This window comes from Vespula vulgaris, chromosome 1 (assembly GCF_905475345.1).
Source record: "Vespula vulgaris chromosome 1, iyVesVulg1.1, whole genome shotgun sequence".
Taxonomy (NCBI): domain Eukaryota; kingdom Metazoa; phylum Arthropoda; class Insecta; order Hymenoptera; family Vespidae; genus Vespula; species Vespula vulgaris.
The window spans coordinates 5,641,066-5,664,574 of record NC_066586.1 but is presented as its reverse complement, the minus strand read 5'-3'; the positions used below and the strand labels follow the sequence as shown (position 1 = coordinate 5,664,574).

Genomic DNA, 23,509 nt, shown 5'->3' with positions numbered 1-23,509 from the left:
TTTTCTTATAGCGATCACCGACCTCGTGCAACTTGCCGCGCAGTAAGGACGTCGGGTTACATCACGAGTACTATATACGACACAACTAAGAGTCGTATTGAAGATTTATGCTAACGTATCTCTCATGCTACTAGTATCTTTCTAACCAGACGCTAAAAAGGACCGCGGACAAAAATTGTATCGATCGGGCGACAAATAAGCAAGGTACATCATGCTCTCTCTTTCTCTCTTTCTCTCTCTCTCTCCCTCTCTGTCTCTCTCTCTCTCTCTCTCTCTCTCTCTCTCTCTCTCTCTCTCTCTCTCTCTCTCTAAAGTTCACGGACAGGGCCGAATTATCTCGACTGCGCCATCCTCTGCGTCCGCCGTTCTCTCCCTTCTTTTCTACCCTTCTTCCATCGAAAACGTCTCTTTTTTTGCTCTTTTGCTCTTTTTTTCATAGTTACGTATATTGCGGAACACGTAAGCTGAATCGTTCGAATTTCTTCGACTCGTCGATATTCGATGCTCTTTTTTTATCACTCCAACCGATTAGTTCATGATATAAAATCTTTCGAAAATTTGTATAATATCAAAATATTTCAATTTTATGAAAAAATAAAGAAAGTGCATGCGAACAGAAGCGACGGGAATAGACGGGTTAACTTTCTCAAACATTTAATATATTCGTGCACATAAATTCGTGAGGATGTTAAGATATTAAAAACGTTTAATTAAGAACGTTAGACGAAAGATGATACATTAATGACGCTTGGATCGAGGAAAGGGTTGCGGAGAATGTAGTTTTTGAATAGTGAACGATGACAGAATTTTTTTGAGGGAGTAAAAAAATGAAAAAAGGAGAAATAGAAAAAAAAAAGGAGAAAAAGAAACGAAGAGACGGTTGAACATGACTTACCAAAGGCTTCTCGTACGTTTTCTCTTCTCGCGTCCTCTCTTTCTCGTGCGTCTCAAAATTTCACTTCCGCCTTCCTCGACATCTCTCGATTTCCAAGGCCGATTAAACGTGCGCGTAATCGAACACTCGATATAAAAAATAAAATAAAGTGAACGATAGAATTCACTTAACTGATTCGAAAACTAGGCGCACGTATTTTCTTTCATTACACCGTTGCTTTTCGGCCGCTCGCGTTGGACCGAGACGAAAAAGTTGATACTACGAAAACTGAAGGACCCGCCTCGCGGGATGGCCAATCGTACTGTGTAATGTTTACCTCCTGGCCGAACCGAAGAGCTACGGAAATCATCGATCATGGCCGAAGAGCGCACGCTCGTGTGGCCCGCTGTGTATCCCCTCTCTTCCCCTTTCAATCCCCTCCAAAATCGTAGCAACACCCTTCTCAGCCCCGACCCTCTTCTCTTCACCCCTTGGTCCCACCGTCTCGGCCCCAACGCTCTGCCAACGGCGACGACCTATAATTTAGGGCGGATAAAGTGCTTCGTGCAGCACGTGGAGGCAGTCGTCGTGGTTTCTACCAAGGCTCGGCGCGTGCGAGTTCGACCGACGAAGACCATCTCTACATGCGACAAGGACGAGCGCTATCAGTGTAGCACGTGTACATGTATGTGTACTACTACTCCTGTGTATGTGTCGAGGAACGTGCATACGCAACAACATATACTTACTCACGCTTCGTCACATATGGATCATCGAATCATGAACGAAAAAACGATTAGATTCTTCCATCATATATCTTTGGAAAAAAAATATGTATATTTAACGTAATTTTCTTTCGGAATCGTTATTAGAATCTACGTTAGATCGTATATTTTTTGTTTATATTCGTTCGCAAGAATATTTAAAACGTAAGAAAAAAGGAAAATGAAGAAGTAGGAAGAACGAAGGACGGATTTTTTGAAGCAAAAAAAAAGAACGTCGAAAGAAGAAAAACAATTTTTTTTATTTATCTCATTCTCCTTCCTAAACGACTACTATAATCGTCTTATTACATCGCTACAACCGGGACGACCGATCGATATCTTCCTTTCCTGCCTACCCTTCCGAACAAAGATCACCTCGCTTTGTTTCTCTCCTGTTACATTTTCTAGTATACTCAAATATAATATTTCTATCGCATCGAGATATATCGAGATGATCTTTCAATGATTTGATTTGTATTTTTAAAATTTTTTATCTTTCTTATCGAAAAACAATGACGAAAATTTGCGTTTGATCGAATTAAATATCAATACTCGAGAAAGAGAGTAACAGGGCAACAATAATGTCATTTTATTGTGAAAGTATTAATATCTTTTACACGAACGAAAGAATTTTGCAATGCATGAATCAACTATCTTCTTTCTAGTCGTTGCACTATGCACATGATCCTACGATCGCATCATCGGTTACACTCATCATATCCTCTTCGTTCATTCTTTTTTTCCATGGCCTATGATGATACCGTCCGATAGAAACGAGGTCGTGTGTATGTACGTTCGCTTTCTCCGCTATTTACACGAGCGCGTGCCTTTCTTCCCCCATTTTCGGTCGTTACACTCCCTTGCATTCGTTGATTCCTTTTCGAGCTTGAAACGGATATCAACGGATATTCTCCTTAAGAAATACATTTTTTCTCGTAAACGTATCGTGCACAAACACATCCAGTCTATTTTTTCTTCACAGTTTCAATCTTATAGGAATTACTAGAAATCGGAATTTAATTTTGACGACTATTTAAAATATTTTTATACGAGTTTTTTTTTGTGACATTTGTAAAATTACAAGTTCTTCAACATACATTGATGGTCGATCACGAGCATACATATGCATGCAATTCTATTATATTATATTAAACTACAAAATTACGTAAATCGTTACTATAGTATTGTTTATTGCGTTGGATAATATTTGCTTAATTTTCTGCGAAATCTTAATTTTGGCAGGTTCTCTTGGTTTATTTTGATCTAGGAAAAGTTATGAAATAAATAGGAACATAATACATACATACATACATACATACATACATATATAAATATATATACATATATCAATTTATGCAAGATTGATTACTTAGGCAAATGTACGTATTAATATTTCGGATCGAATATAATCGATATACTCGAAGTGTCAATAACACGTGTTAGGGAGAAGATGTAATTACGACGCAATGACGATTATTATGATCGTCGGAGCAGAAAAATATCGCATTGTTCTAGGACACCCATAAATAAAAGATATCTTTCATTATGGTCGTGTTTCAAGATTCTCTCTACCTTCTTTTCGAAAAAAATAAAAATTAGTATTTCTTTGCCTTCAGATAAAATTCAAGGCGTACTCGTAACCTGCATGAGACTGCGTCTGGACCTACCTTATATTTCGTCATTCCTTTTTTATATGAGGTAACTTTCGTTTCAGCTTCTAATAATAAAACGCGAGAGAATTTTATTAGTCGATCTTTCGAAAGGGGAGGTCAAAGACTCGTGAGATTGTTATACGTGGCCAACGTGTAGAAGACAAAATTAAAAGGACAAGGATCTTAAGGGGAGAAAGAAACGAGGGAACAAAGATCGTTGTGAATTTAATCGAAATTATTCAAACGTGTATCTATATATAAAATAATTTATACATATACATACATACATACATATATATTAATATTTGATATAGTATTATATAAACATAATATATTTATACATCATATTAGGGAAAAAACAAATATATAAGCATCTCTTTCTCTTTCTCATTCTCAAACAATGAAATGAGTAAATATTACACATATATATGATATAATATAAATATATTTTTTTAATTTATTTTTTAGCAATTATTATTTCGTTTCGAAGATTATAGCCAAATTTCCTTCCCTCGGTCTGGTCGAGTGAGCCTCGGACAAGTGCCGGTGTAACCGATGTTGCTTTCAAACGAGAGAGGAGCAATGACCTAGTGCGCGTAGTGCACGTGTAGCGTCTGGAAACCCCGACGACTGCCTCAGAGTCAGGGCATTGGTCGCCGCGTGCGGGTGACGCCGATCTGTGCCGTCGCTCGTGCCACCTATACCTACGAACTACGTATATATATATGCGTGTATATATATATATATATATATATATATATATATATATGATATATATATACACAAACACATTTATATCTTTATTCATATATGTTAGTAACGACGAAGAGCTTGTGTACGCCCCTGCCTACCGATAATGCCACGCTCCAAAAGGATATATACGTATACGTGTACGGTGACGGTTGGGTTATCCTCCGGACACGCCTACGACATCCTAAATTGAGTACTTTTAGAAAGTACAAAAAAAAAAGAAAAGAAAAAATACACGCGCACATTTATAAAATTCAACAATTTTTTTTTTCATTTATTTATTTCGAGACGTCTTTTTACGCGGTTCGATGCTTTTCTTACATCGTCTCATGAGAATAATTTGAAAAATATTTTTTAAGGGTGGCCTCGATTGATCTTTAGACACTACTGCGAACGTATATGCGTAGATAGATACATACATATATATAGTGAAGCTATAGAAATATGCTGATGCTTTTTGAAATTAAATAACTTTTTCTAAATCGAGTAAAAGAAAGAAAACTTTGAATTTTTGCATAGGTATTGAAAAAGTAGGAATATACTAATAACTTCGCAATTATAATATAACTTTCGTAATTTTGAAAAATTTTTACTATCGTAGTAGTTACGTCGTCTTTTACGATATGATAGTGTACATTATATAATAACGATTTCATAGATCTTTGAATATTTACAGAAAGCAAGACAATCAGATTTTGCTATAATAACGTTTATGCTATAATAAATAATATTAAAAAGTTACCGCAAGGAATTACTTTTTTGTTGTAATCGTAATTTGAATAATTATATTTGTAATCCAAAAAAAGAAGTAATTCGATTAAAAAGAATATTCGAATATTTTTGTGACTCAATCTAAATGTAGATAGAACGAAGAGTTGTAGTTGGATGATTATTCGTTAAACAGGACAGACACGTGTCCGGAGAATCCAGTATTCGATCGAAGCGTATTTGTAAAGAGAGAACGAGTAGGTTAATTCTTCAAGTTATCTCAACTTTGAAAATAACATGTTTTCCAAGCTTCTATCTGTTATCCCTAGCATTATTAAATTTGATGAAATCATCCAATTGGCCGGTGGTTCCGGGAGTCCTTGATTCGACCCTGCGTACACGCGTAGAAATATTCGGCAGGAGTGGCGCACATTGACAAGGTTTGTGCGTAGTATCCTGACACGTCATGTGGTCCTGAGGTCGATAAACGTCTAATGCGTTTGATTCGATCTCTTTGTTGTAACGAAATTTCGTATTTCTTATTTTTACATCGTTGTTTTAATAAATTCGCATCAATATTTCTATATGATTTACGCTGGAATATTTACATTTTGTGTTTATAAAAAATACAATCTTTTATAAATAATTTCAATTAAATTTATTAACAAAAAATGTTTCTATTAAATCTATTTTACTTAATAAAATTTTACGGTATAATATGTATATATAAAGACGTGCGTACGCACACATACACACACATATATCATATATACGTCGAGTACAACGTGGCACGAAGGAAATTTTTTCAATGGCTCAAAGGTTTGGCAAGGTTCTCTCGTGCGTTCCGGGCTACAAGAGGAGAGATTGCCAACGCGCGCCGAAAGAGGAAAGAGCAAGGGGTTAGGGAGAAGAAGGATGTAGAGAGATGACGTGAGCGTGTGAGCGCGTGCCCGCGCGCGCGCACTCGTTTGAGAGAAGAACCAGCTAGGAGTTGGCCGCTCTCGAACCCGAAAGAGAAGAGGGTTGGAAGTGGAAGGGGAGCGAGAGCGAGTCTAGAGCGCGATGTCGTACCTTGACCAATCTCAACAAGACTTGTTTTAAGCTATGCCAAGCCAAGCGACGACCTTAGAAACGACTCGCTGATCGCATCGAAACCGAAATGGCAAATGGAAAGGAGAAGAGGCGTGACTCTTCTTCTCTTTCTCTTTCTTTTTCTTGCACAAAGAATCACTTGGTTTCTTTCTTTTCTTTTTTCTTTCCTTTTCATTTTTTTTTATTTTTTTATCGACGTACCGAAACCCTTCTAACATCGACTCGAAAGTAACCGCAGAAATAAATTCCTTTTTCTTTTTTAGACAAGTTAAGCATTATTTAAATGTATTATTGAATTATTCACGAAATGTAAACGAGGGTGTGTTACAATTATAGAATTTCTAAGTATATAACCAGCGTGTTATATCTTTTGTGTATGTATTATGTATTAGAAATACACACGTGTCACGTTACTATCATGAGGTAAGTTCGAAATGGATAAGAAGATGAGCTAGAGAAAGCTAGATGCGACTTAACGAACATTTGGCCTTGAAGAATCTCTATGTCATCTGCATCGAATGTCAAATATCGTGGCACGTGGGCCGAGAGGTAGCTGACCTTTAAATCCTTTCTTCTTGCCCTTTCTATCTGAAGATGAAAGCACTCTAAAGCTTGACCTGCTTTTGTAACGACACATTTTCTACTTTTTCTAGTCATTTCGAGTTTCTCGTATAATGTATATACATAGCTATTAAGATTTATCGATCATTTTTCTTTGTATCTTTTTCCTATCAACTGTTGGTTTATCGTCTTGAAAATATTTTTAAATATAAACGATGAGTAGTAACTCATTCGATATTTAAAAGCATTGCATTATTGACTTCCTGTGATGGGTCATCTAGCATTAATTTCATTCGCATTTCGTACGTGCATGTAAACAGTTTTGTATACATTATATATAGTATGAGGTGAATCGATGTAAGGATAATGATTTCATGTGACTTCTTGTGCGTTAAATTCTCCGTGTGCTTATGCTTATAAGATATATTTTTAATTTATAAATCGTGAAGGGGTATCATTGAAATTCTCTTACTTCAGTATTAATTTGTCTTTAAAACGGTTCACTAGTTCTTATTAACACTTCTTGGCACGTTCACTTTGTGTACTTTAAAACAACGAACATTTTAATATATCTAATTAATTCTTCTCACAATTTCTCGAATTTTTACAACGTATCACATTAAATCATATATTACAATATGAATCGACACTTCAAATACATTCGTTATATTTTTAATTCAACGTTTCGAAGAAGTAAGTATCTATTTAAATGAAATATATTAACACATTCTATGCAGTATATTTGTCACTTTATTTTCTTTTTGTCACGAGTTATTTCATCAAAGTTAGAAGATAATATCCATTTTTTTTTTATATAATACGGAATACAACCAAATTTCATTAAATAAAAACTCGGTTTCAATAATAAATTGAACGACAATGTAGAGAAACTCATAATGTAGAACTAAGTTAATGTATTATATATCTGAAATTATCTTGACTCTTATAAGACGTAGAGATTAAATAAATGGGGAATTTCCAATTGCCCACAGATAACCGATAGAAATGTAAATATTGAAAACTTCGTGAACCGCATATAATGTATTGATCGTGATAAAAATATATGATAAACTCGCTTATAACTGATCGTTTTTTTTTTAAGCATTTGATAGAAGAAATGTTAGAATGTTAACCACGGATAAACAAATAGAAATGCCATCTTATCAACATACACCATCCGTTTATACGGTATGTATGTAATTTGTCTATTTGTAAACATGTATGTTTATTTGTAAAAATCATGCACATATATAATATTATAACTTGTTACTATTTTCTTTTTTCTTTTTAATATTAAGGGACCAAGTTACGATAGTTTAAAAGCAGCACACGAGTCGAACATATCACCTAGTTTAAAAATGTATTATAAAAAGCCATTGTTATTATACGAAGGACGGAATCAATGGCTATGGGGTCATGATGGTAAACGTTATTTAGATATGTTCGGTGGCATCGTTACCGTTTCTATAGGCCATTGTCATCCGTAAGCATTTGTATAATCAGATTCTATATTCATAATTATTAACTAAACAGTTTTCAAAATACATACATATATATATATATATATATATATATATATATGTATATATATATATACATATAGCTATAACAGTCCGTAAAAACTTCGGGAATAATTTCGAAGGATCTAAGTAGAAAATATTCTATGAGCATAGAGTTGAAAACGCTCGCTTCTGAAGTTAAGACGATTCGAAATATTCCTGCAACGGCTGGAGAAATTATCGCGTTAAATCGCCTAACTTTTTTTTCTGAATCCCTCATGACTTTCTTAATTTTCCTTTGACCTGTATTCATTATGTAAAAAAAAAAAAAAAAAAAATACGGTTTTTAACTCCCATGAGATTTAACGTGATTGAATTTCTCTACTCATTGCAGGAAAACTTGAAATCATAACTTCGTGAGCAAGCGTTTCCGACTTTTCAATAGGCGTATTTCGTTCAATTTCAATACACCTTTCAATTTCCGTTCATATAATATTATCTACTTATTTAGATCCCTGCAACTCATCGGTTACATCCTGTACATATTTATAATGGGGACTTAACTATTCGTACAGTATATTATATTTACGAAATATATATTTTTAAATTCTCGATATTTTTAAATATATACATATATCATTTTTAATTATACTAGAAAAATCGTAGCTGCGATATCGGATCAAGCGAGCAAACTTGGTCATGTCTCAGCGCTTTACATGCATCCTCGTTTATACGAATACAGAGAAAAATTAGCTGCCAAATTACCGGAAAAGCTTGGAGTTATCTATCTCGTCAATAGTGGCTCCGAAGCTAACGAATTAGCATTTCTAATGGCAAGACTTTATACTGGCGAGCAGAATATTCTTTCATTGAAGAATTGTTATCACGGTGGAACTCGTGAAACTTCGGCAACGAACGCTTTAAGCACGTGGAAATATGCAATTCCTCAACCACCCGGTCATATACATGTCCGTAAATAAATAATTTCTCTGTTTTTTAATTCGAACATCGATCGAATGATTTGAATTTTTTTCCCTTAGGTATTTAATCCAGGCTTACGGAAATATCTTTCCTGCGATTCGAAATGTAAAGATTGTTCTGTGGCGGGTGTAAAGGGTACGTGTAACTGTAGCAATGACGAATGTGTCTTATTTCAAAAATATTTGGAGGAATTTGAAGATATTTTTCGATACAGTTTACCAAAGAAAGGAGGTGTTGCTGCTTTTATCGCAGAAAGCATTCAAGTAATACCATTATACAAATATATATATATATATATATATACAATTAATCATAATCCATTGATAAAGAAAGAAAGAATTGACAAAAAAATATTGATACACGCGATACTTGTTAAATGATCGAGTTTTGTAATAAGAATATGAATAACTGACCGTTCGTTAAAAGAAATAAGTCTGTAAGTCCAGACTCGTTAAAAGAAAAGACCGTGGTCTTCGGTGAGACGGATCAATGACCTTACCGAAAATTATACCCGTGTCGTCACGTCTTTCCAGTACGCTTTCTCCTGTCAGCAAGACGCGATGACACGTGGGAGTTAACGTTCGAACAATATTTTAAGAATTTCTATGCTGTGAAATCATTATGTTAAAAGTATCTACAAAGTACATATACTAAGTAGATAGATCGAATGTTCTTAAATATTTCTAGCTAATGTAGAATTTATTAAGGATCAAGTAAATTTGGTCAAAGATTTTCAAACTAATTTTTAGGGTATCGGAGGCGTTGTACAATATCCACGGTTATTCTTAAAGAAAGTTTATGAGCTCGTTCACGAAAACGGTGGTCTTTGTATAGCCGATGAAGTACAAACTGGCTTTGGTAGAACAGGCGATCATTTTTGGGGTTTCGAAGGTCATGGAATTCAACCTGACATAGTAACAATGGCAAAGGGTATTGCTAATGGAATTCCTCTCGGTGCTGTTGCGACTACTGCTGAAATTGCTAGTTGCTTGAACAGAGCACTTCATTTCAATACCTACTCTGGAAATCCAATTATTTGTGCTGCAGGATCAGCGGTACTTGATGTATGCTACTGCGTTTAAACTATAATTATAAGTAATTCTCGTATCGTTTCTTTCATTTACCAATGGTAATTATATATTTCTTTTTCGCTGCTACTGTTAGGTGATTAAGAACGAAGATATGCAAAAAAATGCCTTAATTACGGGGACTTATTTGTGTCATCAATTAAGTACTTTGACTCACGATTTTCCGGATATCGTGTGCGACGTTCGAGGAAAGGGTTTTATGATAGGTGTAGAATTGGCAGAAAATAATAGAACAAAAAAATATATCAAAGAGGAACATATGTGCGACATATTCGAAGATATCAAAGATATGGGTGTACTTGTTGGGAAAGGTGGATTATCTGCGAATGTAAGTTTTAACGTATTAGATTGTACGGCTATATACGTATTATTAATGTTTTTCCTTAATTTAGGTTTTAAGAATAACACCACCGATGTGCGTTACGAAGGAAGATGCAGATTTTACAGTGAATGTTATTAAAAGAGCACTGTACCGATATCGTAAAAACCGTTTATATGAGAAAGAATTTTAGTTCTGTATATATAGATTATATTTGAAATAAAATATTTATTGGCAATATATATATATATATATATCATTTTGGAAATTATATATTGTTGATAATTTATCGGTTGAAATATTTTATCATAGATCGCACCTCGTAGAGCCATCTTAATTTTTATCCTACATTAGAAAGCGATACTTCGCGATGGCGGCGCCACTAGTAATAGTCAATGTCACATAATACAGTATTCCTTCTTCTATATTTTATTTTAATCTGATGTGTCATGGATTATCACTGCAAAATACGAATGAGGTTAGCCTTGTGCGAGAAGCGTTGTAATTGTCATACGTATTCATATCCATGTAGGCATTACCTTACAGAAAGTGTAATTTACAAAGAATTAAAATGGCGGTAAATATAATAATATTGTGACACTCATTTTTCCTCATTTTTATTTCTCATATTTATTTCCGTTTATATAGAAAATATTTATTTATTGGGTATATGTATTATACTTTGTAGAATGCTATTTATACTTATACAGATTTGTTTATTTTATTTAGACAAAAAAATCTAAAGTGGCAACGAAAGGTATCAAACAGATAGTAGAAGAAAATGTTTCCACTTTAAACTTTTATAGAAATATGATATTTGGAGCATTAGGAACATATTTTATCTTCATGTTAGCTTTCTTTGAATTTACAACTTTAATAATAGTAAGTATAATAGTAAATTTTATTTTATTTCATGATATATATTTTAAACATTATATTATAATCGTCAATATAATTGCAGACATTAACGATCTTTTCTGCAATTGTATATGTTGCAAGTTATCAATTTATGGCATACATGGCACGTGCTACTTATTTAGAATCTGGGCAGCTTTTAGATTCTGGGGTAGATCTTAATATAGAAGGTGGTATTGGAGAGTAAGTTATTTTTAAGAGATTTTGTTTTTTTTTTATGATTACAATCATTAATTGTTCTGGATATTAATATAATCTTTAATATCTTTATCATTATAGGCATGTTAAAGACTTGATTATATTAACTTCAGGAGTACAAATACTTTCACTTATATCAAATTATTTTTGGCTCTTATGGCTTCTGGTATGTATCATTCCATTTGATAATTAATATTATGTGAAATATTATTTTGATTTACTTTATAAAGCAAAAAGAAACAAAGACAAGGTTATTTTTAAATTGTGTAGGTACCTTTAAGAGGAGGTTGGATGATTTGGAAACAAATATTGTCTCCATGGTTTTTCACTTTGCCTCAAGAAGAGCCAGAGGTTAATGAGAAAAAACAACGAAAGCTAGAAAAGAAAATGGCGAGAAGACATTGAGGTCTTAGTATGGTACTAAGTAAAGCTGAAAAGTTATAGAATTTACATTAATATAAAATGTGATTCATTTTATTACTATTGAACATAAGACTTTCTAATGAAGATAATCGAGTTATTCCATTTGCATTTTGCTTTGATCAAGTAAATGAAATGACTTGATAAACAGATTTATATCATTCATAAGGAATAAATTGTTATAAACTAAAACAAATTTCTTTACAAAGGGATCTCCATTTGGAGTGTTAGCTTTATGAAACTGCCACGAAACTATAATTAGAATTCTTTGCTGTAAGATTTATACAGGCTGATTCAAAATAAGTGGCGATAATTGTAGAATTTATAGCTTCATGAATTACCAACAAATTTCAATTATTTTTCTTTAATTAATGATGTTAATAGAAAACTATATCTTGCAACACATATTTAAAATGACCTTCGTAAAATACGATTTTCTATTTGCGTCATTAAATAATAAAAAAAGAAGATAATTAAAATATGTCAATAATTTATGAAGTTGCAAACTTTGAAATTGTTGTCAGCTTTTTCAGATTGCTCTTGTATAAACATTTATTGATAAAAATGGCAAATTAGAAAATTCACCTGATATAAAATTATTATCAATAGTGTAAAAAAAAAAAAACAATTTAAACAAGATTTCTATTCCAAGTCCAATCAGACTAAGATCTAACATAACTACTGAATAATTTGTTTATATTTATTGCACTGTTTTTATCAAATTTATACATTTTTTGGTGTCATTTTGATATCTCTTATGTAAATAATCGTGCTACACAGTGCATATAATATTACAGTTATGCTAATATATCAAATAATGTATTCCACAAACCATTCTTTTTATACTGCTTATACAAAGTGCAAGAAAAGGGGATAGTTTATTTAAAGGGGAAGGAAGAATATTATTGAATAAAATATGCAAACATAATTAAAATCTATGTTATTTCCATAGTACATAAGTGCAGAAAATTTGCCATTGTGATTCAATATTATTAATATTACTTAATTAGATATTTTGTAATGTTTAAACAAACGCGCTATTGTTTAAACAATTATATAAGCTTTATAATTATAAATAATTTATGAATGGTATATATATATGCCTCATGTGAAAGTAAAATAATCTAAAGAATTGTTTACTCAAATGTATGAACATGGACTAAAAAAATTGCGATGTTGGTTCTTTGAAATTCAATGGTAGACTGACTTGTCAGCTGTTAAAACTGTTCAGAAATCTAGATTTTCATTATTGTTTATATCATCGGCCAATATCAATCCCAAGTTTAAATTCGCATTTAATGCAATTTTAAATTATAAATATTTTTATGATTACCTCTTATGTTAATAATTATACGATATTTAAACAAATATGCTTTTATTTAAACAATTACGTGATTTCGATTATTGTAAATTATTTTAGTACAATTATTAATTATTAATAAATCAGAGAACAACCATAATATATATGTATGCGTGTGTATGTGTGTGTGAGATTAATAATTTTAATAAATATAAAACAATCGAAATAAATAATTTAAATGGATAAGCTTAAGCTTGGACGATTGTGATATTGTTTGCTCGGTATCTAATCGTAAACTGATTATTGTTACCTTATCAAAATCGCTTAAAAGTTCGTCTTCGTTATTATTTATATTATCGAGCAGTAACAATTCTCTTCTACTTTGATATTCACACCTAATTATATTTCACATTAAAATTATACTTTCTATCTAAGATGCATTAATAGATAATAGAAATTTGTTATTACTTTTTACTTTATATATATACTAAATAGAAGTATTTATTATTTATTTAATAATATTATTAAATATTTATTTAAATTCAAAAATATTACATTTTTATGATATGTAATGTTATGGATTATTAGAAACATTTTCTATAATTGTATTATTAAAACATTTAAATTAGTCCTCATGCAGTAATGATATTAAAATTTGTTACCATTAGATTTATTTATAAATTTTATAAATTTAGGATCGTATTTTTTGAAATTACGTTTTTATGTTATACATTTTCTTTTTATTATTATTAAATTAAAAGTAAGGAATAATATTATTGATAATATAAAGATTAAGTACTTCTATGAGATATTTAACATTTCTTGTATATTTATTATGCTTCATATAGTTTCATATTTCTATTATATTGTAAAAAAATTGAACTGAAAATAATTTGTATTAATTGATATCTTTTATTAATTATAATTGTAAATGAAATCAATAGTGAATTCTATACAAATTTATACTGTCTATTAATAATTATTCTTCTTTTTTAATCATACTAATATTACTATATTTTTTATAACATTAAGAATTCTGGTAGATTAATAAAATTTATGAAATAGAAAATAGATTGCATTTAGATAAGAATTCATTAGACGGAATTCAATGATTTTATAATTAATATCATTTATTAATATATAAAAATTTAATATTTAAAAATTCAAAATATTCATTGATTCCTCCAGAATGATAAAAAACAAAAATTTATTTAAAAAAATGTTTAATAATTAAATAAGAATTAAATAATTCAATAACAAATTTTCTAAACATTCAATCAACCTATCAATATAGTAGAGATATTCTATAGCTGTTCTGTTTCTATTACTAAAACTCAATGTTTATTGAAATATTTCAGTATATGAATTTTTATCACTCCACGCGTGACTATTATGGAAATTAAATATTCCTTGCTGCATAAATGAAGCTTCATCGGTAAATAATATAGAAAGAAATTGCGGAGCGATATATATATATATATATATGTTGATTATTGGTCAAATATTTTGACGAATATTAAGTTTTAGTAATAGAAACACATGACAATTATGGAGGTCGCTTTGGATAATACAAATGTCGCCATCTAATTATGGACGTGTCAATCAGTGCCATCTAACGTATCAATTGTGAAGTCACTGTTCCTGCGTTTTCACTATCATGTATTCCTGTTAACAAATCATGATTTCTGTGACAATATGATGGTCGATTAGTTTAATCATATATATATAATTCATATATATAAATCATATATATATATATATATATATATATATATATATATATTGACTACATTGATTTATGGTAAATGTTAACAATGTTTTTCTTAATTAGTTTTTATGAACTTCTATTACTTGTATCATTCTTATATATATATATATATATATATATATATATATATATATATATATATCATTATTCTATAATATTAAAAGAACAATTTTTATATATTTACCAATTTAATCTTGAAAACGAGTCTAAAGTGTTTGATTGAATCTACCGTTTTTGGTTGCGAGAAAGCGAATTAAGGGAAATTCATTTAGGATGATAAATAATCAGCTTAAATATAAATAATTTTATTATTATACATTTATGTGACGCGGTATGATACTTGCCTGACTTCATATGACTGCCTTAGCGATAGATATAATTTTGATTAAAACTTATCCAATTATAAGGAAGATGCTTGGTGATGTCTTACGTAACGTCGAAATTTTAACTTTAAGGGAGTTCTCTATGCGTTTGCAAAAACTTTTGTCCGATTTTAAAGATTAAAGGCCCATTTGAAAGATAAAAGTTTTTTTACACAACATTATCTTTTCAAATTTTTGGAAAATATTATTTCTTTTTGTAAAAATCACTACTACAAATAAGTAATTTTTTAAAATAATTTTCACACGAGTAAAAATAAAAAATTTTCAAAAGAAGTTTTTCATCAACCAATCAACTGCTAGAGATATACGAAACTTCGTCGTCACGTTAATTATAAGTAATTAGCATGTATTTTGTAACGTAGATCATTTTTCATCGATTTTCAAATAAATGATTTCCAATCGATATTGTCAACAAGCCGTGACAAAGTTGAGAATAAAAAATATTGGCGTGAAAATTCGAATATGGATATTTTCCTTACAATTTATTTTTATGTTTTGAAGCTTTATTTTTATAGGTATCGCATTATAACGATTAATTTTCATTGTTTCGATCAACAAAGTGTTCATTTAGATAGTTTTCAAGTTCATATATCATATTGTTAATGTATGGATTTTTTCGTATAATAGATCGAAAAATTATAACTTTTGTAGGGAACCATTGAACAGGAGGCCATATCGCGCATGCGTTCTTGCGCAGGCTAGAGACTCAGCCATTTTGAATTATTTTCTGGAATCTGTTGTGTCGAAGCTTCATCGTCTCGTTAATTACAGGTAATTATACTACTTTTACTATTTACTAATTATACTATTTTTTCTAACGTACACCCTTATTTTATATATCAATCGATTGCCGGAAATGCGATTTCTATATGTGAATGTTCGCAAGTCATAACATCGTCTCGTTTGAAAGATATCTGCGAAAATAAAATCGGCATCTCAGCGTCCCTTGGAAGTATTTTCTTTTCAAATTTTCTGCTTATATTTTTTTCATATTCATGCTTTTCTTATTTATTAATGGTGTTCTAATTAATAATTTTTCATTAATTTGTGGTTTTCGATTATATTTCGTCTTATATACGGTTTTCATATATGCGGAAGTATACATATACATACAGATACATCATACGTAATATACACATACACATACACATACACATACACATACACATACACATACACATACACATACACATACACATACAGATACATCATACGTAACATACACATACACATCACATACACATACAGATACATCATACGTAACATTCACATACACATACATATAACATACATATACATATACATATACATATCATATATTACACATTCATAATATCATACAAATATTTCTCTTTTGGAACATACGCATATCGATATGTTTATACACATATGCATACATACGTACGCAATTAATTTCTTACTCATTAATATCAATTTAATATTTTTCAGCTTTTAGAGAAGCCTACAAGTTAAGAAAACTGCGATATGCTACGCAACAGTTCTACACACATAACATACATAAGTCTATTTCTTTTTAAATACATACATTTAGATTCTTAATAGAGAGAGGAAGATAGCATTAAAATAAAGATAATATCTTGAAAGTTCCCCCGAGTTGGCCGAAACAATTGCAAAGACATTCCTTGTCAATAAATTTCCAGTGTTGGGCGAATAACAGAAAACAAAAGGCAGTCGTGGGCGATCGTATTTTGTTAAGTATACATGTGTGTGTACATATATGTGAATGTAGTCTATTGTGCTGTACATATTATTATTCTATTCTATACAATATTATTCGTAGAATATGAATTACTAGGAAAAGTACGTATAAACAATGCAGAGGACGATCGACCATGCTAGGATTTTTCCTTTCTTCTGAGTATCGCTACGCAGTTCTCGTTCGTATAAGCAGCTTTCCAGCGTGTTCAAACCTGCTTTTTCTTCGTTGATCTTTCTTTCTCAGGTTAGTTTAGCTTCTCATTTATAGTATATATAAATATTTTATAAGCTCGATTTAGTATTTTATGGTTTATTATTCCTATTTTATATTCTATTAGATTTCAATATATATAAACATTTATATATTGAATGAACATTTATATATTGAACGCAAATCACATTTACATATTGCATTTAACACATATGATATGTATACATACATTTACATACATAATTACACTTAATTTTATTCCATATTAATAATATTCTTTGTTAAATTGCATCTTGTCTAGATTTTGCTCATCGTATTTAAATTTTTTCTCGACTTTGACATATTCGATACCAATTTTAATATATTTTCTTCTGCTATTCTTTATATACAATGTATATAAATAAATTTATTTAAGATATTTTAATTAGATTTCAACTAATATATAGAAAGCTACATATTAATACTAATAAATTGCATATTGAATATTAGTACCATAAACATATATTATAGGTGTATTCTCTATTAATAATATTCTTGAATTCTGCCTGATTCTTATGCATCGTATTCAACTAATCAACTTCGAGATATTCAATAGTTGTCATGTACTTTCTTCTATTGTTCTTCGTATACAGTATAAATGAATAAGTTTCTCTTTAATTAATTTTATTTCAATTAATATATATGAAGCTAGATATTGATGATATCAAACTGCATAATGAATATGCAGATTACATATACACATTATATATGTATACATACTGATTATGTATACATATATTTATGTATATATATACATTTAATCTTATTCTATATTAATAATATTCTTGAAGTTATTTAGATTATTATTCATCATGTTCAATTAATATATGAACTTCTACACGTTTGGTAGTCATTATTACATACTATACTTTCTGCTGCTCTTTATATACATTTATCTTCAAACAATTTTAATTGAATTACAATTAATAAAAATTAGATATTAATTTTAATAAATGATCTTATTTTATTATATGATTTGATTTGTTTTATTGAAATTTTATTGTCAATTTATATGTAATGTTGTATTATACTTAAAATTTTTATTCTATAAGGTTTTCTATTTTTCTTAATAAATTCAAGAATGGATCTCCATACGCAGCAACCTCCATGTGATGAGATCTGGAAACCAGTATTGCGTACGTTTATTTGTTTTATATCATACAACGTACGTACTACCGGGCTAATGGCTGACGTTTGGTATTAGAAAATTTTTTCAAATGTTTTATATTGAATTTAAAGAATGTTAAATTAGAATGAAATTTTAAGATACGTTTACTCGTTTAATTAATATCATAAATATCATAATTTCAATGTTACTATATCTTATCTAATTTTATTTTAATGCTTATCTATTTTGATTTATAGGTACCCATGCAATTAGTATACTTCTGTAAATATATATCTATTGCTATCATATCTATTTTTAATCATTTGCTTTCCTTTTTTTTACTTTAATATAGCTTACAAGTCTTACATGTTTTTAATATTTTTTTTTCTTTTTGTTATTAAAGTATGCAATAGATGTGTTATACAAGTTTACAATTTGAGATCATGCGATTTGACGAACATGATTTTTAAAATAATATGATATAGATTACAGAAGTAAACGTTATAACTTGTGTTTAATCATTTTTATTTAACAGATCTTCAGTTGTTGATCGCGTGCAATGCGATCTTAGAGTCAGTGCGTGAAATAGTTTAATTGATTGACAACCGTATAAGTTGCTTTAAAAATAAAATAAAATCGTGAATCAAAGTCAGTGTTGTTCGTCGATTAGAATTTTTCGGTCGCGTTAATCAATAAGAAAACAAGAATTTATATCATATTCTTGTTAAAATCATATGTTCGTCGCGTTGTTAGAATCATTAACACACTTTCGGCCTATTCGGGAGAAGAGGATTACGTTGCGATAAATATTGTAATGGTCGAAAGTGTGATTTTAAAAATTCATCCTCTTCATCTTTACCAACGATTGTAAAGCTTCGTCTGGATACAATTACATGTAAGTATTTTTCTTTCTTCCAATCGTAACTTCTCGCATTCATCGTTTAAATCATATATATTTTTTTAAATCATTTTCATTCATTCACAAATATATTGGTTCGATATGCAACATATAATTAATTTTTTTTTGTTCTTTTTTGTATTACAAATTCATCGATTTAACGATTCATCGATTCAACAATAATTTCAACCAACTTTACGACATCATTCGACCTACTACGAGGAGGACGAGTGTTTTGGAGCCATCGCAGAACTTCTTAAATAGTAAGTGAAAAATTTAAAGTTCCTCTGGTACCTATCATGCCGAGAATGAAAGGTCTATATCGGCACGAGTAACTGGTTGTATTGATAAATATTTTTCGTCCAAAACGAGCAAAAGTGAGTGTGAGTAAGACCTTGATTAAGATTTCCGTCATAAAATATATATAATTTTTCCTTTTATTGTAAATTTTTTATCATCTTATATTTTAGGGTCTTCTTGTTTTACCGGGTCGAATCGTTTGATAAACGATATCATTAATTAGCATTTTTTTCTCTCTTTTATACGTATATATATTTTATTAAAATTTTTTTAATATGTTAATGTAGCATTATAAATGGGTTATAAGACGACTTATATTTGATAATCATCATCATGATTCTTTTGTATAAGAATTATCGCTGAAAAGAAAAACTCGTAGAGTTATAGACCAGTTTAAACCTAGTTTATAAATTAATCATTTTTTAGTTCAGAAGTTTCAACATTAATTATATTAATTCCCGTTTCTCTCCTTATGTTTTCTACGTTCTCATCTATACGTGTAACCCAGGTGTTACTCGTATAAATGAGAAACAATTAGTTTTTTAAGTCCTTGGAGGTCGTCATTATGCTCGTGATTGGACGATGTAAATAATACGTTCTACTTGTGTGTGCGTTTTAGATGGTGCATTATACATCGTTTCGCGATAAATTGAAAATAAATAAATATTCTATACATATATATATATATATTTCTATATAAAATTAATTATATAATATATCTATATAAATTTAAAATAAACAAATATTTTATATATATAATACATTATTATATTAATATAATTTTGTATAATAGAGAGGATATTTTTGTGGAAAATTAGGATTTACTCGTATATTATTTACTCGTATATTACTAGTATATATTACTATTTTTGCTTTAGTCACATATGCACTAATTATCAGCTTTAACAGTCAATTATAGCAAAACAGTATATATACTAGAATAATATGCGTTTGAGTCAAGATGTCAGAGCTGCCTCGAGGCATACTACCTAGGGAAGGCTTTTGCAGGTGATGTGTTGATGTGTATGTTTTGTTATTTATAAATATAGGGTTAGATATATATGTAATATACCTTTTCCGAGGGATCGTTATTTTAAGTAAATAAGTACGGATCGGATAAAACGCATTCATACTAAGGAATGGAAAATCTCGTCTTTGGGGATTTGTAAAGTTTTAGTAAAGAATCTTTCAGTATATGCTCTTTTTTCTTTCTTTTTTTTTCTCATTTTTTTTGTAGCTTCTTTGTATCACTTGATATATCAGTATCAAACAGCTCGAAAAACTTTCTGTTTAATGAGAACATTAGATACACTTCACATCTTTTGAACTTTGCTAAAGAGTTTTAAACTTGTTAGATACTTAGTTATAAGTATATTAACACTCGAACTTCGTGATTCTTAGAATGTATTTATAATATATATTTTTTAACTAGTGATAGATAATATATCTATCTGCGTACTTAAAATGGGAATATTACAATTCTCGTTATCTTCATTTTTTATCGAAACTTTTTTCATTTTCTAAGTGCAAGGAATTAATTTTAGTTTGTAACTAAATTTGTTTGTGTAAGTATGCACGGTTGATGGATTCTTCAAGTCCATTGATTATCCACAAAAAGCGATTAAGTAAATTATATATTTTATATGAATTTTTTTACAAATTATTTTTTTTAAATGAACAAAAAATAATTAAATAAAGATTATTAAAGAGAAGATCAAGGTTCATAAAAGTCGGGTCATTGTATTGCTTTTATAAAGTCAAGTAATTGCATTTTCTTTTTCTTAAAATAAGATAGAATCTTGTCTTAGATTTTTAATTAGAAAATTATAATGACGTTCGTTAAATGTCCGTATTCTACAGTAACTTGCATTTAGGAATTATAGAAAATAAATTGCAAGAGAGGAGTTGTTGCAATTATATTTTTATTCGTTTGAAATATTGAAGAAATTTTTAATTAATCTACATAGATTTGATTACTGTTGTAAAAAGTATTGTCTATATTAGTAAGATTCGATTCCATTTTTCGTTGGTTGTTATTTTCGCGTATGAGTTATGCGTGTATGCATAAAATAATCGTTATTTTAGTATATATTTTATTGACAGAAATTAATAACGTTATAAATTTCTTATGTCTACAGATTGCTGGTTCATTACATAAAATTTGATTACATTATTTATGTTGTGTTTTAAATAATAAGATGGTATTTTCATATTATACATTTTCACTACCAAATAATGTTTAATAAAATATAAAATTTTTATATAAAGTATATAGACCATGCATATAGTAGTGATTGTTGTACGTTTCTTATTCCCGAGTTAATATTTATATTTAAATAAACAATTATAATACGATATATTACGTTTCTAAATAATATATTCTATATTATTTATATTTTAAATAACAAATTTATATTTTAAAATATTTATCGATACAGAGCCGCTTAATATTGCAGTCGATACTTATTTGATAATCCATTTTTGTCGATAAGACTTTTTTATCGACATGTAATTTTCTAATAATAATAGCAAGCTTCGTTGATAAGTTATCTAATAATTTATTTAGAATATAATAATCAATAAAAAATATAACAATGTATATATTTATGATTTTGCAATCTTAATCTTTATTTTGTGTGTGTGGGTGGGTGGGTGGGTGGGTGGGTGGGTGTGTATGTATGTATGTATGTATGTATGTATGTATGTATGTATGTATGTATGTATGTATGTATGTATGTATACAAGCTATTATTATTAATTTTTATGAAAAAATTAGGTATATATGATAATGCCAAGAACTACTCGATCGGTATTACAGTATATATAGACAAATAACAATCAATATTTTCAGATAAAATAATTTTCTTTCATTTTTTTTTTTGTATAAGTAATCCTGCAATTACTATAATTACACTTAAATTTTCACATACAAATAATTCTTTTCTGTTGAAACGAAATAATTTTTATTTTTTCAAATAGAATTTTTAATTTTTCTTTAACAAATTCATTATATTCATGATGTATTGTATGAAATAATCTGATATTTTTAGAAGAAAAAGAAGGTAGTTGATTTGTTACAATTAGTATCGTATGTAGAGAATAGAGTAGATAGTAAAAAAAGATGGTCATAGAGCGACTATTATAGGATGGAAGTTTGAAATCTAAATCCTTTATTTCCTTTTAAATATTATTCATCGCGACGCAGAAGATTCGAAAGGATTCGACATGCTCTTAGCTTGTCGATTTCATCGCGTTATAGATGAAGCAGAGAAAGAAACTATCTTGGTTACGTTCATTTCTTTTTTTCGGTAGTACTCAAAAATACGATTATTCAGCATCTCTTTTGTTATGTGCATTCCTTGCATCCATTATTCTGCACTAATCTTATACCATGTATTCTGCGGTTACCTTGCACTTACTTTGCGCTTATTTTACGCTTACTTTGCGCTTATTTTACGCTTACTCTGCGCTACCTTGCGCTTACCTTGCGCTTACCTTGCCCTTACTATATATCATCTATTCAGGGCTTACATTATACTATTATTTTCGGCTAATCTTATACCATATATACTTATCTTAAGAATATAAAGCCTCTTTTATAGGTATATATAAATATATATGTATATATATATATAAAACTTAATCAGGTATTATATATATATATATATATATATATAATTAAAGACATGTATATCGTAAAACATGTCTATATATAAACAGGACTTTTTTAAATTAGATATAATTGTAATTTTAAGTAAATATAAAATGATAGATAATTAGAGTTAAGGTAATCACACTTTCAATCGAAATTTCATATTTCATTTTGTATAAATATAACATATAAATAAAATATATATTATTTTGTTATTACAGTTAAGTTATGTCTATAGATCCCAAAAAATATACAAAATAATAATAATAATAATAATATATCTACATATGTATTATAAATCAAGATTCAA

At 29.4% G+C, this 23,509-nt stretch overlaps 3 protein-coding genes across 14 annotated transcripts in view; all 3 read left to right on the top strand.

Annotated features, from left to right (window-relative positions):
• Positions 1 to 99: 99 nt before the first annotated feature.
• LOC127068346 (uncharacterized) lies at positions 100 to 10,577 on the top strand. Of its 5 annotated transcripts, none has more exons than XM_051004420.1 (10): positions 100 to 204; positions 3,255 to 3,336; positions 3,781 to 7,094; positions 7,504 to 7,589; positions 7,700 to 7,884; positions 8,556 to 8,868; positions 8,941 to 9,144; positions 9,631 to 9,945; positions 10,046 to 10,297; positions 10,362 to 10,577. In XM_051004420.1, exons 3-10 carry the CDS (start codon positions 7,040 to 7,042, stop codon positions 10,479 to 10,481), a joined length of 1,530 nt encoding a protein of 509 aa, XP_050860377.1. In that variant the 5' UTR covers positions 100 to 204; positions 3,255 to 3,336; positions 3,781 to 7,039; the 3' UTR covers positions 10,482 to 10,577. The 5 variants fall into 5 exon arrangements, with proteins under 5 accessions (XP_050860377.1, XP_050860366.1, XP_050860356.1 ...); XM_051004409.1 differs by having other exon boundaries at positions 3,759 to 7,094; XM_051004399.1 differs by having other exon boundaries at positions 147 to 204; positions 1,422 to 7,094.
• Positions 10,578 to 10,704: 127 nt separating this feature from the next.
• LOC127068407 (transmembrane protein 208) lies at positions 10,705 to 13,780 on the top strand. Its single transcript, XM_051004545.1, has 5 exons — positions 10,705 to 10,865; positions 11,018 to 11,170; positions 11,250 to 11,386; positions 11,483 to 11,567; positions 11,672 to 13,780. The coding sequence occupies exons 1-5, from the start codon at positions 10,860 to 10,862 to the stop codon at positions 11,804 to 11,806; spliced, it is 516 nt and encodes a 171-aa protein (XP_050860502.1). The 5' UTR covers positions 10,705 to 10,859; the 3' UTR covers positions 11,807 to 13,780.
• Positions 13,781 to 16,069: 2,289 nt separating this feature from the next.
• Positions 16,070 to 23,509, top strand: part of LOC127070045 (potassium voltage-gated channel subfamily H member 8) — an 83,199-nt gene continuing 75,759 nt past the window's right edge. For 2 of the 8 annotated variants that reach the window (XM_051007918.1, XM_051007848.1), the window contains exon 1: positions 19,304 to 19,510. Coding sequence is in view for 2 of the 8 variants with exons in the window: in XM_051007934.1 (XP_050863891.1) it covers positions 19,243 to 19,244; positions 19,470 to 19,510 (43 nt within the window). In the remaining 6 variants the exon portion in view is untranslated. Of the gene's footprint in view, positions 16,997 to 17,073; positions 17,236 to 18,884; positions 19,245 to 19,303; positions 19,631 to 23,509 lie in introns of those variants that run through there. The other 6 variants (XM_051007935.1, XM_051007934.1, XM_051007889.1 and 3 more) reach the window with 6 other exon arrangements.